The sequence below is a fragment of the Haplochromis burtoni genome, unplaced genomic scaffold, assembly GCF_018398535.1.
Source record: "Haplochromis burtoni strain Fernald_Lab_line unplaced genomic scaffold, NCSU_Asbu1 Contig_12, whole genome shotgun sequence".
Taxonomy (NCBI): Eukaryota; Metazoa; Chordata; class Actinopteri; order Cichliformes; family Cichlidae; genus Haplochromis; species Haplochromis burtoni.
The window spans coordinates 3,190,580-3,210,409 of record NW_024582373.1 but is presented as its reverse complement, the minus strand read 5'-3'; the positions used below and the strand labels follow the sequence as shown (position 1 = coordinate 3,210,409).

Genomic DNA, 19,830 nt, shown 5'->3' with positions numbered 1-19,830 from the left:
AGCTAAGATGTGCTAATCCAACGACTGTACCAACCAGATAAAAAAAACCTGATACATATAATGATAGTTTCAAATATTTTTATGTGCGTATATTTAACTGGACCATTTGTGACCAATCATGGTGGCCTGCTTGGACCAAAAATGCTAGGGCTGATTTTTTTGTCTCAGTCCATACCTGTAAAAGGCCACTTATTATTTTACATACGACGAGACAGGTTGGTGGCTGATTTTTCCCTTGATAAATGAAATCATCATTTAAAACCGTTTGTATTTTCGTCTAATATTAAGCTGGAGCCAGGCCTGGGGAGGGAGCCAGAGGGGGAGCATCCAATGACTGAGCTGTAGGAGCCTTGGGGTCTGGCCGGGTGCAGCCCGAAGGAGCAAATTGGGCCCACCCTCCTGTAGGCCCAGCACCTGCAGGAGGCTCCATAAAGGGTCGGGTGCAATGTGTGCCGAGCAGCAGTCAGGGGCAGAGGCCCATGACGATCTGATCCCCAACTGTCAAGGCTGGCTATTGAGAAATAGAACGTCACCTCACTGGTGGGGAAAGACCCTAAGATGGTGTGTGTGGTTGAGTTATAGTTAGGTTCACCTCAATGCAAGCCTTTGGAATTGCCTTCATTGAGAATTGGCGGCAGAGGAGGCTATTCTTATATCCCCTCAGCTTACTCAGTATATTGCCCTAACTCTTTGGGGTCACTGAGTGAGGTTCTTGAGGGTCCGCCTTCACACCGTCATTCTTCTGGGAGACTTCAATGCTCATGTGGGCAATGACAGTGATACCTGTAAGGGAGGAATGGCCTTTCTGATCTGAACCCAGGTGGTGTTTTACTATTAGACTTCTGTGGAACTCATAGTTTGTCCAAAATAAACACCATGTTTGCACATAAATATGTCCTTAAGTGCATGTGGCATCAAGCCAGTGATTGATTATGTAATGGCATCATACATAGCCATATGTTCTGGACACTTGGGTGAAGGGAGGAGCTGAGCTGTCAACTGATGATCACCTATCGAGGGTTAGGGGAGGATGCTGGAAAGACCTGGCACACCTAAATATATACTAACAGTGAGCTGGGAACGTCTGGGAAAGGCCTTGGTCTGGGAGATCTTTAACTCCCATCTCTGGCAGAACTTCGACAGCATTCCGAGGGAGGCTGGGGACATTCAGTCCAAATGGATCATGTTCTGCGCCTCCATTGCCGAGGCAGCTGCAAGGAGTTTTGGTCGCAAGGTGTCATGGTGAAAATCCCTGAACCTGATGGTGGACACAGTAAACAAGCTGAAGACGAAGTCCTATCGGGCTTGGTTAGCCTGTGGGACTTTGGAGGCAGCTGATGGGTACTGGCAGCCGAAGCTCCACTCACAGGGTGTACAGTGTAAGTGTGGTGCTGCTGAATTCAACTGAGGATATAGTCAGGCAGTCAGGGAATACTTTTAGGACCTCCCTAAACCCACTGACATGCCTTCTGAAGGGGGGACTGGGGACTATAAGGGAACTTTAATTTTCGCAATTAAAATGAAAACTTTATGTCTACAGAAACAAAATTATCTACAACTGATACTAACAACTTTTATAGGAAAAAAATTCCAATGTGCTAAACCAAATTACTGATAAGGCATCAGTAGGCCAAAAAGCAACACAAACAAAAACACTTTAAGCATCAGCTGGCTTCAGTTTGTTTGCTAAATTACTCACTGAGGTTTAGACGAACAAGGTCCTTAACTTAAAGATCAAGTGTCAGAAAGAAGAGGGACATGTCTGTAAAGGTTCTCAGTCATCCAGGTCATCGTGGTCTAAAGAGCTTGGAAAGAAAAGCGTCTGGACTTCTTTAAGTTTCTTGAAGATGTTTCACCTCTCATCCGAGAAGCTTCTTCAGTTCTAAAAACTGAAGAAGATGAACCATTTTCTTTCCAAGCTCTTTAGACAAAGAAGAGGGATATTTTCACAAAGAGAGTAACAACTGGTTCAACAGATGCTTAGAAGAGCTCATCTACACCAATACTGAACCGTCTTTTGAAGTGAACTGCTGATAGTCAAGCTATCAGCAGTCCTGACCTGCTGATAGTCAAGCTATCAGCAGGTCAGGATGACACAGTACAGAAATATGAGTAATCCAAACAGTGTGCAGCGCCATGAAATCTGTGCCCCTCATCTGACCCAGTAACCTGTTTCTTCACTTCTGGTTAAAGCATTTTTCTGTACATATGAATCCAAAATTCCAAATTCAATGGAAAAAGTACCTGTGGATACAGTAGCATGACTGCCTTGTTTAAAGGCACTACTAAATTGTAATCTCAAAAAAGAAAAAAAGAACATCCTATTTTGTATTATATGCAAGGAATGACAAGAACACCCCTGTTGCATGTGAAAATCCTTCTCTAATTTACACAGTAGCACATAAAGGTTCAACACGGGAAAGCAAACAAATTGCAAACAAATTTACAGCTGCATACAATGCAACTCCCACACGATTTTATAAGACAGCATTGTGAAGTGACAATAAAAGCTAAAATCCCTAATTACAGACTAAAGTACAGGAATAAACCTAAGGGAATAAACCCTGAGGTGGATCTGTCTGCTTGATTCTCTTTTAAGTATTCAGGTGGAAAACATGAGTGATAAATGAGTGGAAAATATGCATTGCCTTATCTGTCTGTGTCTCCCATCAGAGGTTTCTCACAGCTGTAAATATGGAGAACATCTGGCCCTCAAATGTAGATCAACAGCAAGATGAACACAGGTTAGGGACATTTTTTGCCAGCACTTTGTCTTAGGAGAAAGCATGAGCACAGCATATTTCCAATATATCACATGGTTAACTTTAGAACTAACCGGTCATTTCTCAGGACTTCTTGAACTTAAAATGACTTTTGACTTATTGCTTTTGGCTCACAAAAATTAAACCACAGATAGGTAAGCACGCAATTCCACACACGCAAACAAACCTAGATAATCTGAGTAAAGTATAAGTTAGCACCAGGTAAACAGGCACTTCTGCAGGGTTAAAATAATCTATCTGCTTCACAAGTAAGCAAACAAGATTTGCTAATGATCACATCTGGCAAAATTATGGACAAAGGGAGTTACTGAACTTTTGAGAAACTGAGGAAAAATTAGAGAACCAGTAAATAAAGTCATACCAGTGCTATGGATGGAATCATAACATTTACTGAGCTTTTATGTCATCAGACCCATCTCCAATGACAACTGAGCAAAACTGCCTCCCTAAACGGGTTTTGTCAAACCACCCTGAAATCATTTTGGGAACAGCGATCTGTGGTGGATGCATGCAACTGTGCCCAGCTGTGTACTAACCGCAATCAGATAATTGGTTGACAAAATGCAGAGGACAATTTACCAGTAAGCTAAACTTGTGACGTCCACTAAAATTCAACAAAACAGGCAAAAATGACTTGACTAATCCACAAGACTCAGATAAATTACCTAACTAAACATTTAGATGCCTGTACGTCTTAACATCAACATAATTCTTATATCAACTTTCAGCCTAGTTTGACCTAGTTTGTGGCAAGGCTGTACTGGTTTTTACAGCAAAACCCTCATTTTTTATAATGTATTCTGTATGCAAAGGCCTGTTACATGAATGTGAGAATGTACTACTAGAGTATATGTTCATCATTATTACATTATATACATTTACTTTCTGATAAGATATATATCACTATTTCAATCTACAACCCGACACGTGTGGTGGAAAGTAAGATAAAGTCTATTGATTCAACATGTCTTGTTTCTGAATTTCTGATTTGTCCCATCAAGTAAAACAAAATGTACAGAAGTACTAATGTTGAGCAAGCACGCCCTGACTGATGAAGTGTGTCTTCAAACTCTGCAGATCACTGTACTTCAGCCAGATAATGGCTATGAACCAAGCTTTCCACTTTCAAGCTGGGAAATCTGAATGTATCATTGTGCTCCAAAGTTTCGCTGAATTGAGTTACAAAAATGGACATGCAGATTTAAAACATGTGCCTTGAGTTGACAACACAGTCAACAAATCTTAAAAGATGTTCAGCAAAGGCTGTGATATTATAACATAGAATCTATATTTTAGAATTTATTTTTTATAAGTATTCTTGCTTTGGATATTTTCAAAGGAATGCGTTGCTTTATTAAAAAGGCACTATATATGTTGTTAGTCACTAAAAGCATGTTGGTATAAAGCAGCACTGTAATGGCAATTCAAAGTAAACACATATCTTTTCTGTTTTCTTTGGTGCAACTCCCCACATTCCATGAATTGTTTTCTTCTAGATTGATGGCAGGCCAGGCAAAGATAAACAGTTTTAAATCCTTGTGGATAACTTTTAATAATTCATAGATCACAGAACAACCCCTGCAACAGATTGGCAACCTGGGTAGGGTGTACTCTGCATCTCGATCCGTGATAGCTTTGATAAGCTCCAGCCTAACCATTAGCAAAAGAAGATGGATGGATGACAGCACAAACTAAACCCTTTCAATAATTTTTTTTAATTGAAAGCAGCTTTGAGTCACAGGTGAGTAAAGATATCACAGGTCACATGATTTTTCATTACTGAGGCATTTTGACCGTGGGTGATGTAACTTAGCATTAAACGATTCACGCTATTGAGTACAGAGCTCACAGTGTCTATGATCTGAAGATTCCTGCATGCATATGCACCTATGCCCTGGCTCCAAGGATTGGATTCTGTAAGGTATTTATCCTAGTCAAACAAGTGCAGGATCAGGAAGTTCTAGTTTCAGAGTTTTGCTGACTTATGATCGCTTCAATGGGAGAAGCCCCAATAATAAAACTGGCTGAAGTGCCATTATAATAATTCCAGTCTCCGGTGTGGTACTAGAATCCAGACTGAACACTTAGATGTATCAGACATGAAAATGTGGCTACCGGAAGCAAAGATAAAAAAAACGAATGACAAAAGATCCTGTAGCAATCTGTCTTGATGTGTTACATTGTGTACAGCAATCAACCAGCTCGGAAACCAGCTTGTTTGCTTTTGCTTATTTAGGTCTGATGGCTGCAGTGTTTTGGTTCCCTGCTGTGTGTAGTCTTTCGTTGGCTCATTTTCATTCATCTTCAGTCCTGAAAGCCCTTGAACCTAACCACCAGAGGAATGTTTTTTCTTTGTTTGTTAAGCAACTTAACACAGGCCTATGAATCATTTAAGCAAAGAAATACCAAACTCAAGGGATGAACCAGTGCTGTATCTATGCATCACAGACAATTTAACTGGAACCAGTTTTAAACTTTGCTACCAGTCACAGAGAATCAGGGAGAAAAGGATGAGTTATGCCAACTTACAAAAGAACTGGACTAAAAATCAGTGCCAACAGGTCTTGTGGAATGATAAATCCAATATTTTTATGGGGGCTTTTTAGCCTTTATTGTGATAGGAAAGTGCAGAAAAGACAGGAAAGCTGAGTGAAAGACTAGGGGAAGAATGCATAAAATGGCCTTGGGGCAAATTTGAAACCAGACCTCTGCATTAGCCTTGCTGAACTTACTGAGCTAAACTGGCACCCCAATGATTTGTTGTTCTATGTATGAAGGAGGTAAAGAGAGAGGTACAGCCATCTGTAAGACACAGAAGGCTCTGTCATGGCTCGGTGCTGGATTTCAGCCAGTAGCATTAGGGATATTGTCAAAACTGATGGAATTATGGATGTAGAGAATTACCATCAATTGAACACTTTCAGTCATGAATAGGCTTTCCCAGAGCTTGGACCTCCACATTATTGAAGCAGTTTGCGTCCATCTTTACGGAATCAAAGGAAGCCAACATCCAAAGAAGAAGAGCTTTGGATGTTTTTAAGAAGCCTGGAGAACTATTCCTGAAGACTACATAAAGAGGAGTTCAAGATGTGTTGAAGAATAATGATTGTCATACCAAAAATTGACTTTCATCACTGGAATTATAGAATCTGTACTTTTGGCTTGCATGAATTCACATGTTTCAAAAAAGAAAATGCTGCACCTATTTCTTATTTTCATAGCATAATGTAAAGAAATGAACAGTACCTCAAGATTTTTGTATAGTATTGTAGATATCGCACTATAGACTGCATAGTTACATAGGCTACCTTGCTCACTAACCTAGCTAGGGTTAGCTCCCTACAAAAAAAAGGTGAATATTGCTAAAATGTTAAACTCAGTTCAATCTACAAACTGATAGGTGGCATCAAGTAAATCATTTGTCACATTTAAAGTATTGTGTTGACTATACTACACAGTGAGTACAGACAAAGACACCTTAATAAGTTGTCCCAGAGGAGATCATTCAGTTTTCATTGGAATATGAAGCAAAGATATTTTTTTGAGGCACATCATTGCATATTTATCTATGCACAAAAACAAACAGTAATCAGAGTCTTACCTGTGGTGTAGCAGGGTTGAAGGCCACATTAAGCACAGTGTCTGAGTAGTTTTGTAATCTGTGGAGATAGTTGCTGCTACGGATGTCATACACATAGGCCTGCAATTAAGGACACAATGAATGTATACAGAAGCTTAGTGTGTACCATTGTACTTACAACACACAATTATGTTCTGACGAGCATGATGATAATGCAGATCAACTTGAGTATCATTTCAGCTTCAAGGGTAAATGTTTATCTTTTTTTCTACTTCCAGACACAAATGACATTTAATATACAGTGCATGTATATAGTAAAATGTCCAGCCAAGATTGATTGCTAGGGGTAAATGTCCAAAGCCCAAATTTCTTGTAAACAGGAGTATTAAAGCGATTAAAGCTTGTCCAGAAATCAGACATGTAGCAGACACTAAAAGTCACGCCAAAGTCAATCATCCTTTGTGCTGGACTAATCTCAAAATAACTGAAGTTCAATAGAGTAAATAAACAGGGTATTTTAGCAGTTTTTCAGTAATTAACAAAATCTGTAATTTATCAAAACACGGTTTGCATTCTTTTTATGTCCTATGCTTCTTCTTATATTTACTGAGTAGTTTCCTGATTCCTGAGTGCTCGGATAACCTGTGATATAAATAATGGTAAACAGTGATGAAGAAGGTCAATTTAAACACCTGAGTGTTGGATGCTGATTTTCAGCTTTAAAAACTGTGTAAGTGTAAATTTTAATGTTAAAGCATAAATACTCATACTGAAGTTTGTTGCACAGACAGATCTCAAAATAGTGAACATCTCAAAATCAAGCTGCCATTATCAGTTATAACAAAGCCTTGCAGATACTGCGTGTTACTAGTGTATTTTGCTTTGAGGTAGTTAGGAATTGTTAATCACCCCTGTGGGAGTTGTGGATTTTATACTTCCTCTCGTTGATTTAAAAAAGAAAAACCCCAAAAATCGTTAGCGTACTGAATGTCTCCATCTGTTTCATTTGAGACCTTAGAACAGAAAGTTTGTTATTGTATGCTTTTTCTAAATATAATCAGTAAGTTTTTAGAAAAATGCATTAACCTCAGTGCCATAAGGACAGATAAAAACAGATGTGGGGATGTCTGCTACAAGATGAAGACTCATCAAATTCCTGCAGCTGTTTTGTATCATGTTTCCCCGAAAAAAAGAAAAAAAAAACCCTGCTTCAATTGAATCCTGTCAAAAGAGTGACTCCTGTCTAAGGCTTATGAAGTGTGTGATGCCTGAAAGGGATTTAGGTATATGGAAGAAAAAAGTTATCTTAGGAATGTTTTAATATCACATGGATCACATGATGTATTAGTTTATGTCAATAGTAACTGAAACGGAGCAGAGCCCAGGGTCAGGAGGGTTTGCACTATATCACTGAGCATATATTCTGATTAATAAATTGATAATTAAGTCACAGTTTCATGATAAGAAATAATACATATTTCATCTGTATATGGAAAAGCTAAATATCAGCCATGCTAAAATGATATTCCACTTCGGTTACTTTTGGGCTAGGTTTTTTGGAAAATGTGTAATATGATCTAGGGAGTCTTTTTTAGACTATTCAGGTTCCTTTTTTTTTTCCATGATTGCTTTTTGATATATTAAGACAAGTACAAATGTGTCTGGCTCATATAAGTCTCAAGGCAGCTACAAATAAATACGATGTAGCTCACTACCGTATACTCTCCCGGTTTCCAAGAAACGCTGGAAATGACCGATCTCAACAGAGATGCAAAAGTCTGTGCTGTGCTGAGTCCCCATAATTAATAAGAATCAGCAGCATGCATATATTATTCCACTGCTTTCAACAAGCACGTATACGAGAAGAACAGAGAGATGGATAAGGAAAAGGGAGGCTGTCTTCTGGAAACGTCTTGAAAGTCAGGCAAGCTCTGGAAAAGCAATTAAACAGTTGTGCTTCAACATGAATGTTGACTTCTTTGGAAAAAGGGTTGAATCCAAATAAAAATCTCTGAGTCAAGCACAAACAGTCCTTTCCTTAAATGGAGGTAAAACTGATAAAGATATTAATCATTTTTGCTGCTATTTTTACCTTCCTAAGGTCAGTTATGTTGTAGTTTTAACTTGGGTGACAACATTTATTAGCCAAACATTAGCAGGTAGAGAACTCTAAAACTAGGGTGCCACATGTGAGACAGCTCTGGCATCCATGCGAGCAAGTCTGAGACTGAAAGAGAATCTATAGGAAGGAGGATCGGGGGAGCAGGCGGTGAGGAGATATGGCATCTTGGGAGATATGAAAAGGTTAGGGTTTGGGAATTAATTTTTAAAGTTAATCTTGTAGGTCTCAGTGGTTTTGCGATGAGTAGAGGTATTATATAATTAGTGGATTTAGAATCAGTCTTGTTGAAGCCATCACATTTTGCCAAACCAAGGCCATAGCTTTTTTTCTTTGTCCCGAACTGAACCACTTGGTTCTACAGTGCACAAGTCACGTGTTTGGTTTGCTTTCCTTCTTAACACCAGTTTGAGTGATCTTACCTGTAGTGTCCTGTAATGGTACAATTTAAATTTCCATTTCTACCAACTCCTCCAAAAGCCATTCTGAATACCTGTGCCATGGGCATTTCGCCAAGCAGGATCATGTAACATAAATGTTTTACAACCAGGACATGTATATCTATTTTATGTCTATATTATGTCTAAAATACTTGGCCATCTCTCAGGTGCTGTGTCAGGTCTTTGCTGGATTATTCCTGTTTCTTAAGGACATGAGATGCACTTGATCAGTGTGTCCGATGACATCAGAAAGCCAACTCTGCTTTTAAGTGCTTTTTACGTTAGTTCTGCATAACCTATGTAGACTTTATCAATCAATAAATAAATCAAACAAACCGTCTGACACTTTGACCTCACTCTCAACCAGGCTGCCCATCCCTGAGCCTGGTTCTGCCAGACATTTCTTCCTGTTAAAAGGGAGCTTTTCCTTCCCACTGTTGCCAAATGGATGCTTGTAGTGGGTTGTTTGACTTGTGGGGTTTTCAGTTATTGTACAATCTTTACCTTACATTATAAAGCACCTTGAGGCAACTGTTGTTGGTGCAATATAAATAAACCTGAATTGAACTTTTATAGGAAAAAACAAGATGAAGAACAGCCTAGATATTGCAAAAGGTCAAAACTTTTCTGTTTCACTTTATAATGTTTTAATCCCTATGATGATTTTTTTTTTATCTGTTTGCAATGTATACAGGTGGCTTTGATGGACCCAGTGAGACTGCTTACACAGTTATCCTCAGAGCCTGTGGCAATGAAGCGTCCACATGGCGAAACGGCTGAAGAGCAGGGCTGGCAGCGATTTACATGGTTCTCATAACGCCGTACACACCTGGTGAGAAGAAGCACACAGTGGTAAGAAATCACTGATGTTAATAAATTCAAACAACTTTATGTGACGGACAGACTTGATGCGTGACCAGTGATCCTTTATATTAGTTTGTATGTTATAAGGCAATCTAAAAGGTTTTACTGGGTCTAGTAAACTTAAAATAAATGTTTGGGAACTGGGATATCTTTGCTATGCATGCTATTTCACAGTGCACACATTACGATGCTGAAGCGTTGAGCTGAAGGTGCAAAATATATGGAACAGAAGGAGAACGGCACTCCATGGACTGCTTTACAAACAACTGAACCAGCTGAGCACAGGGAGTTGAGCATGACTCAAGGAAAACACAGGAAAGAGACTTCGTTAATGAAAAATGTTTCCCTCATGCAACTTCTGTGCTGTTTCATTTGGTTTGCAAAGGCATGTAATGTCTTTGCAATGCCACTAACAGGTAACTAAGCTAGTGCCTCTATATGGGCTGGCATACTGGCAGGCCAGTCCTTTGACAGCATCTGGTGAGAGCATGTCTTTGACATTCACATGCTAATGTCATTAAGTTGGGCTAAAAGTAGGGCATATTCACCGACCATAAAGAAATCTGATATACCCAGTACCAGAACTTTATGGAACTTATAATGTTGAGCTGGTGCTAAGACTGTGCCAGAAAACTGTTGATTCAGTTTAATGGCATGCTTACTTTCATTGCTCTTCTCTCGTATTCAATGGGATTACTTAATTATCTCTTTTTTTCAGGATGACGACATTGTCAGCTGACTATGACATTTGCTCATGTAGCCCTCAATAAAAAGGCCATATGACAGAACAGAGGCAACAAGATGGGACAGTCCATAGGTTTTGCTCTTCAGAGTTTGGAAAGATTTCAAACAGTTATTTCTTAAATAATGAACTTTTTCGTCACAAAAAAACTTATTTTCTTTTATAATACACAAACTTTCTGTCTGTGTTTGCTTCATTTTTCATCAACTCCTACAAGATCAGGAGTTTAGCAGCCAAACTTGACATGCAGGTACATTTTAGGCCCATGAAGGTTCTTATCTATATCAGCAATGGTTACAGGTGCATCTTCACCATATAAAAGTGTTTTATCAATTTAAATTTACGACGATAAAGTCTTATTTATATCCACAAAAGCTATTTTTAAAATCATACATTATAACTATATAGTGTTGCCTAGCAACAACCTAGCAACAAAACCAATTTTTGTATGTATGCACTGAAAATTATGAAAGAGGATTAGGGCCACTGGGGGAAAAAAAGTGGTCACGTTTTTATTTTCTTCTTTTCCAGACTGACTTTTTCCTCTGAATTATTTTTTCTCAGAATCCTGACTTTAATCTCAGAATAATTTTTTCTCAGAGTTCTGGAAAGAAAGAAAAAAAAAATACTGTAGCACATAGAAGTTATTACCTGTTCTGTTTTCTAGGGCAACATTACTACATCTTAACATTTCTGCGCTGCAACAGTGCTTACACAAATTGTCACTAATGCACTTTAAAAAACACTTTAGCAGTTCACAGTAAGCACTCATCTGGTTTTCTAGGCCAGAGCGTGAAGCTAATGTTTTGACTGAAGAAGGGAAGATGAGTTACACACATACACACTCTATGTTGTGTAAGTGATAACTATCTGGCATTTTACAGATCACTACACCAGAGGGTATGATCCTCTTGAGTGAGAGCCAATACAGTTATTGAATCCACTTGGGTATTCGGTGTAATCATCAAGGTAATCAGCAGGGTAATCCTAGCTCATTATATTCTGCCAATACATTTCAGAATATTTAACTGCCCCAGAGCATATCAGATAAGAGCTGGCTTTTTCTTAATATTACTTCATGTAAATACATTGTTTATGTATTTCTTCACATAGATTCAGACGGATTAAATTATGGAAAGAGAAGCAGATCACCATCTGTTCTCTATTTTTAGAATCAGCATGTCATCGATTTTGAATCATGCTTAATGCTGGTGTGTACACCCTTCAACTGGAACATTGCATACATATCAAAATACAAGTGGTGACTGAAAGGTTATGGCTTTAAAAGTACTTTAACCAATATAGTGGATCTATACAGTATACTAAACTAATTGTTTGGCAAAGTGGCCATGGTCATCACGTGCTGATGGACAACAGCTGTCCTGGCAATCCTGCAGCTGTCAAACGAAACATGACCACTTATTTAATCAGCACCTTCTAAGAAAATGCCTGGTCTGATTGAGTTCCTGAGTAATCTTATTCTCTGCTTGTCAGCACAAATTCAGTGCATCATCGTATAAAATTTTTCGATGAAAAGACATTTCCATTTTAACTATTGTGCATTTCCTTTGAAATAATTTAACGCCATTACAATTATCATGGGATAGAGACAACATTTGCGTCACATATCTGAAATGTCCCGGTACATATAAGGGTCAGTTCATCAAACTTACACACACACGCACACAGTCGTGTTTTCATATCCTTGTGCGGACATCTAATTGACAAAATGCTTTCCCTAGCCACTTACATTAAACCTAACCTTTAAAAGTGAATGCAAAGCCCTAACCCTTACCCTATTCCGAACGCATAACCTAATTCTATCCCTGACACTAAAACCACATTTTGAGTCTCAAAAATGCCTTTAAACTTATGGGGCGATAGATTTTGTCCCCATAAGGGACTTGTTGGTCCCCGCAAGTTTAGTAAACCTTGAATTTTGGGTCCCTGCAAAGATATTTGATAAACAATTTTAACACTGATTTGATTACTTTGATTAGCAGTAAACAAGACTGAAATATTTATTTAGTGGCCTGGTGCCATGTTTTGTGGTTAATAGTCGTTAATTGTTTTCATCCATGCGTATGTTTCACCTCCAAAGAACTCTGCGTACTGAGGGATGTTTGATAAAACCTCTTAAAATGAGGGGTTGACCTAGAAACGAGCCACAAATATTTATCGGATAGCATTAAGATTTGATGGAGGGACGGAAGAGGAGTTACACATGGAAGCAGCTTCAGACATGAAAGAATGAAATAATTAATAATGCCGTTCAACTCGGCCCAAAAAAAAAAGAAGAAAGGAAAAAAAAAATCCAAATCACTGAGGAATGTTTGTGTAAGAAAATGTTGAAGTTAGTCAAATATAAGGTCATCTTTAAAGTCTCAACAAAAGAAGTGTAATAAAAATGATTTCTTCCCTAACGTTCTTGGACTTGTGAGAATCTGGAGGATTTGGTGAAATAACACTAGACTCAGAAGCCAACCTTCATCCAGGTTTGTCAACAGGTGATAAAGGTTGAATAGGAATGTTACAAATTTTGGCAAAATAATTTCATAATGAAAAAGACATTTTCAGAATTTCCAAGCATATTGATCACTATCACTTCCTTCAATGTATAGTATTAGGAGAACATCTTGAGCTAGCCCTCAATTCCTTATATTTTGCTAACAAGGAGACATTCTAATCCTTTCTTAAAGTAGTCTTGTGCAAGAGTTATCCAGGCTTCAGTCCAATGCTTGTACCTGACTGTCTTCAGAGGAATGTTTTTGTTTTTGTTTGTTTGTTAAACCACTTAACTTTTACCTATGAATCATTTAAGCATAAAAAAGCCACTAAATCAAGGGATGACCAGGAGTGTCTTCATCTTTATCTTTTGGCACTTTGTTACTACCAGCCAGTTGCAAAGACACACATTTTCTTCCCATTTCTTTATCTGGCTTTATCAAAATGCTAAAGATAAAAGAATTTTGCAGATCTAAAATAGTATTTTGCACTAACAAGGTAATTCCAACAGAGCAATTAGCTGAAAACTTGGCATGTCTGTACATGTTGTGCAGTATGCCCTTAAAAAACATCAGTGGAAACTAGACAAGTGCAGCACAAAAGATGAAGAGGCATCTGAAAAGAATTCTTTCATACTGATGACTCCAAATTTGACATTTTTAGTTCAAATTGTTGTCAATGTGTACAGAGGAGGTACAACAATGAGAACATTAGCTACTGATACAACAGTGCTCATGGTGTTGAAAATATGAACGCCGAAAAGTACAATCAGATTGTGATCCACCCGTGAAATACCATCTAGAAAGTCGGCTACAATGCTTACCAATTTAAAAAACTAAAATGTTAAAAACAAAACAAAACAAAAAAAAACAACAGAAGTCGACAAACTGATCTGTGACATCAGGGTTACTTGATCTTTTATATACTTTGCTCAAAACTTTTGCAAAAAGAAATCTTATGTAGTAAATCATTTACTACATAAGATTGTTGTAGTAGCATTCACAGCATTTACAGTAATTGCTAATGCATTTACTGTAAATGCATTAGCAATTACTGTAAATGCATTAGCTACTGATACAATAGGTTTTGAACATGATTTCCCTTTAAGAAGCAAGAGACTACAGTAGATTATAAAGCACCATTTTCCTTGCCTTATGATCATATTACGAGTACATTCAATACAAATTGCACAGAATATGTTACAATAATACAGACCTAAGTGTTCGAAGGTCCCAAATCTTCATACCATCAGTGACAGCACTGGTCAGGAAGAGGTTGTATGAATCTGGAGCCTGTGAGCTAAAAGCTGATCCCTTTAATGATACACAATGAACAAAACAGCTTAGTCAGCACAAGCTTTACCTGAAAATGGATATAAATCTTCATTTTTTCCCTAAATTTTTTATTACTATACTATTAGTATAATGTATGCTACTTCAAAACAGAAGGTGATATTTTTAAAAAAAATCATGCTGGGCTGTAAAAACAAAAAACGGAAGCAAAAGTGAGGTTAGGTGGGAGTGTCTTAGTGTCATCACTGTTTTTTAGTTAAATAGAAAAGCAAAGAACTTCCACTACAAATCTATCCATCTATTCCCCACAGCTCTTTCAGACCAACTTATTGAATGCTATAGGTAAATGTGTAAGAGAGAAAAGCTTAGGGAGAGCCGGAGAGAAAAAGAGTTAGAGAGAGAAAGAAGCGGTGGGGGGGATTGTTTAGATTTCCACTGAAAGTGTGAGAACGGCAGCCTGAGAGGGCATTTCCAGTTCTTTTTTTCCGAGAAGTCCTGCGCTGTGATGAGTTCCAGGTGAATTTTGTCAAAAAGGCGATGGAAATTTCAAGTAAGAAAAGCTGCTTTTCAAAATGCAGTTCCTGATATTTGGTGAGCCTCAGGAGGAGAACCAATAGTGAAGGGAAAAAATGTGTGTAGACTCCAAGCAGGAGCAATGCTACTAATCCTACGGCACCCAAAGGCCCCTTAGGCCCCCAGAATCCCACAGTGACATCAATAGCCAAGCTAAAAACAACACACCACAGGCTTTCCGCAATGTAATGCACACAATAGCTAGCGTGACAAAGAACAAGCACCTCTGGGCTGAAGGAATAAAGTCAGCTGTGTGCAAGAGTGAATTGCAGTTGAATGCTTTAATGCACTTCATCCATACCACAAGGTGCAGTGTATCCAGCTAATCCAGGCTGGCCCGAGTGTAAAGCAAGTTGAGGTAAATGTGACCAAAGTCAGTATCTAAGGGTCAGTGGGTACAAGCCTCCTTCATACCAAAACATATACTTTTCTGCATCTACTAAGTTACATGAGCATCTGTACAATAGGTAATTATTTTTATATATTTTTTATAATAAAAGTTAATGGGTTTGTTGCTGTTACAAAGCTGGCAAGCATTCTTATGACTCTTGTATGTAGAGATACCAGTCCCTCCATATCACTGTAACATGCGAGGCAATAAAAATGCTAACTATAAGCTGAATAAATAAATGAGACTTAAATAAATGAATTTTATAGTTTCACTGTGAGTGATGCAATATTCTTCATAGCACTATAATAGATGTGGACGCCGGCCCAAGCTGTCTACTTATTAGACACCAACAAATTGAGTCCAGATTGGTTCAAGACAGTGATGTGGAAGTAAGGCCACATAAACCCAGACTGCATCATGGAACAGCTTTACTCCAAGGCCATCATCCAGCATCATCCTCCTGCCATCCCCTATGGCAGTCTTAATCCTCCTGCGCTACAGAGTAACATTCAAGATGAATGATACTGATGATGGCATGTCCTGTCTGTCTGTCACGGAAATGTTTGTATAACCATGATTTTTGTTTTTAACCATGACCTTTTTCATTCACACCACAAACGTAACACTTTTATTGCCTCAAAAACGATCCGTGTCTTGTGCCTTACGTAACTTGCGAAACACTCATAGATGCCTTATGTAAGACTATTACATCTGCCAAATAGTAGCCCCTTCAAGGGTAAAATGGAAGATGAGGCTCACACCAGTAATCGGTTCCAAGTCAAGCAAATTCTTCGCTTTGTGGGTTTGATCTCAACGTCATCCAATCTGCGTATGGACTGAGGAGATGTCTCTGCCTCTATCAAAGATTGGAGGTTAAGGCTAGGTTTAGTCAGACTATGAATGAGAAAAGACGTGAAAAAGATTTGACAACGCTCAGCAACATAAAAACTTAAATATGTGCCTTTCAAAAAATACATTTGTACTAAAGAACACTATCATTATCAGGATAAGTGCAATGTTTATGGTTTAGGGTGAAAAATCTTTTTTAGTGAAGAGTTCTGTTCCTTTAGGCCAAGCAATGATTGAATTCAATTCACTTTTATTTATATAGTGCCAAATCACCACAACAGTCATCTCAAGGTGCTTTATACTGTAAGCTAAAGACCCTGCAATGCAAGAGAGAAAACCTCAACATCAAACAACCACCTGTGAGCAAAAACTTTGCGACTGTGGAAAGAAGAAAACTCCGTCAGAACCAAGTTCAAGCAGGGGGAACCATATGCTGCAACAGGCTGGGGGTGAGGGGAGGAAGACGGGACATAAGACATAGTGTGGAAGAGAGCCAGAAATGAATAACTAAAGATTAAATGCAGAGGTGTGTAAGCACACAGAGAGCAGCCTAGGCCTATTGCACTAAGGGAGAATTTAGGGTCACCTGATCCAGCACTAACTATATGCTTTATCAAAAAAGAAAGTTTTAAGTCTAATCTTAAAAGTAGAGATGGTGTCTGTTTTGCAAATCCAAATTAGGAGCTGTTTCCACAGAAGAGGAGCCTGAAAGTAAGCCTGCTCTATTGGGGTTATACAGTACTATGAGGTCTTTAAGATAAGCTGGGGCCTGATTATTCAACACCCCGTATGTGAGGAGAAGGAACTGAAATTTGATTCTAAGAAAAGCCAGGATGGAAGAAAAATGCTGTCTCTTTCTAATCTCTGTCAGTACTCTTGCTGCAGAATTTTGGATCAACTGAAGGCTTTTCTCAGGGGGTTTTAAGGACACCCTGATAACAATGAAGTAATAAATGCATCAACTATTTTTCAGCATCACTCTAAGACAGGATGTTTCTAATTTTAGATATATTGTGTGAATGTAGTCGTACATATTTATTTAACGTACACACTGAAGGACAAAAATGGTCAAAAATGACTCCAGAATTCCTCACAGCGTTACTGGGGGCCAAGGTAATGCCATCAAGAATAAGTATCTGGTTCAACCCAGTAACATGACAAAACGTGTAATTAACACGCCAGTCCACCGTGTCCATTTCACGCTTTGGCTAGGCAAAGCGTGAAATGGACACGCATGCAGAAGTTGCATTACCAGCAGGGGGAGACGCTCCCCCGTGAATATTTTCATGTTTGCTTGGAATAAAATATCTCTCCCTCGGCTGTCACTGCACGTGACGGCAACTTACTGCAACGTCGGCATGCGTTCATGTGTGAAATGGAGATGGTGGACTATCTGTTACTATCTGTGATATCATGCTCAATTATCTAAGGTGAGGACATCCCAAAAAGAACGCTGGTTTGAGCGGGGAGTCAGGGAGGCCATTTATGTGACCAATGGTCATGACAATTTGCAGTCAGCCCATTATTAGTCAGTTGTGCTAGAGTCAATGATTATGCAAATGTACTGTTTATAAAGTTGGGGGAACCTCAACTGACACTGTGGAAGTCACTTGGATGAGTGACGAAATATTTCTCCAACTGGAAAAGCTACGTCCACATGAGCAGAATGAACCTTTTTTTGGATTGGGTTGTCTGGTTAGACATTTTTAAACACTTAAACTTACACAACACTTACACCTAAAGCTGTTTGTCTTAAATTATCTTACATTATCTGCTAAAATGAGAAGCAATTGGAAATAAATTGTTCAAGCACTTGATTTAGAGCCTGGAGCGTTTCCCAGGTGTCACAGGGCGAGAGTTGGGGTACACCCTTGATGACGTACCAGTACACCACAAGGAGACAAACATTGGAGGAAGCTGGAGTTCCTGGACAGGGTCCATGCATTCACAGGGACAACATACAAACTCCACACTTAAAGACTCTAGTGGGTATCAAAAGGTCCTTTCATACTGTTAGTCGCTTATATACACTGTGATGACTGACCAATTACAAACGATCATGCATAAAGGCTGAAATAATCATACAGGAAGTTATAAAGTTGGGTTCACATCTACTTCTTTAAATTGAATTTTCAAATATACCGCATACCCAAATGGAAATATTTTAACAGAATTCCAAATACATATAAGAGATTTGATTTAAAAAGCAACACCTTCCAGTTTTTGAAACAATTCTGGTTTAGCATGTGGACAAAATATTACTTTACCGCTAAGTGGTTCACTGGTGAGCTGGTGGGTATTAAGTGATTAACTGCATTTCGTTGCCCTGTACCTGTGCATGTGCAATGACAATAAAGTTGAATTCTATTCTATTCTATTCTATTCTATTCTATTCTATTCTATTCTATTAACAAGATGATATATAATAGTATTAGACAAAGATACAATCGAATGGAATTACTATTACACAAGACAAATACATGCATATACATAACAAGGGTAGTTTTTTTTTCACATGAACAGTCGAATCGCCTCACCTTGTTCTGTGTGATGCAGTGGATGGCTCTGCTGTGGGCATCAGGCACCTCTGAGGCAACTGTGCCCTTGTTCATGTCAAATACTTGAATAGACCGATCTGACCCACACACCAAAACAATGTCTGAAACAGCTTGTTAAGTAATGTTTTAACGTTTTTCTCAGAGGACCAGCACCTCAAACAAAAATAACATATATTTAATCAACTATTTTCTATCATTTACAACCTTGGTAGCTTTTTAGGGCCATGTGATGTATTCATTCAAAAACTGAATACAATGGTTTGCCTTCCTGTAGACACCTTAATTCATTCCATGCTGTTTTATGTAAGTAGACAGAAATGAAAAGAAGGCCTTGTAGGCCTTATTATGGTGTACACGGACACTCCTACTAAAGAACAGTGTTAAAATCTCATGAGATATTGTAACAGTTTTAAAAATCCAAAATATTTCATACACACTTTGACCTAAGAAGGCTGCCATTATTTTATATGACCAATCAATTTTATGATTTAAACCTGTTGCATCCCACAGCTATCATTACAAAGTCGCTATTTCTGACAGACTGGTCAGTTTCCACAAGAAATTAACATTACTCTGTCTATGCAACTGATCCATTTCACTAAGAAAAAGAGCTCACAAATGCTGTTGGTTATACGTGACAATTTTCACTTATGAGTCTAAATGCTCTCATTTAGCAAATGAAACTTCAGTTTTCTGTTTTCTTACCCTTCCCAATTCAAGTGCATAATCCTTGCTAAAGTGGCCACTTCGGGACAAATAGCAGTGGCTACCATTCATCTGCAATGAGTGTTGGCTGTCAGTTCACGGTTTACCTCAGCTGTCAATATGTGTCCATGTCTATTTACTATGGAGGAAGCAGTAAAACTCTGTGAAAAGAGTCTGATAAGAGGATATCCTGACCTTTTCTGTTAATAAATGCTGCTGTTAGTGAAACTTTCTTAAAAATAGATCAAACACTTTTAGACACTAAGTGAATAAACTCTTACACGAATGTAAGCAAACTGTTCAGAGGGAAAGTGTGATTTTTAGGACACTCAAGTCTAATGTTTGCTGGCATAATGCTGTAACAACCAGCTGTTATTGTTGTTTAGCCGGCTTGTCAGCTGTGCTGAGATGGGAAGGTCGCATGTCTTA

General features: G+C 38.4%; 1 protein-coding gene across 2 annotated transcripts in view; it reads right to left on the bottom strand.

Moving 5' to 3' along the window:
• Positions 1-19,830, bottom strand: part of wdr27 (WD repeat domain 27) — a 44,820-nt gene that overhangs the window by 10,274 nt on the left and 14,716 nt on the right. The window contains exons 20-23 of one of the 2 annotated variants that reach the window (XM_005915460.3): positions 18,676-18,797; positions 14,249-14,346; positions 9,649-9,751; positions 6,385-6,483 (exon numbers count right to left, since the gene is read on the bottom strand). In XM_005915460.3, coding sequence (XP_005915522.1) covers positions 6,385-6,483; positions 9,649-9,751; positions 14,249-14,346; positions 18,676-18,797 — 422 coding nt within the window. Of the gene's footprint in view, positions 1-6,384; positions 6,484-9,648; positions 9,752-14,248; positions 14,347-18,675; positions 18,798-19,830 lie in introns of those variants that run through there. The other variant, XR_006053226.1, reaches the window with a different exon arrangement.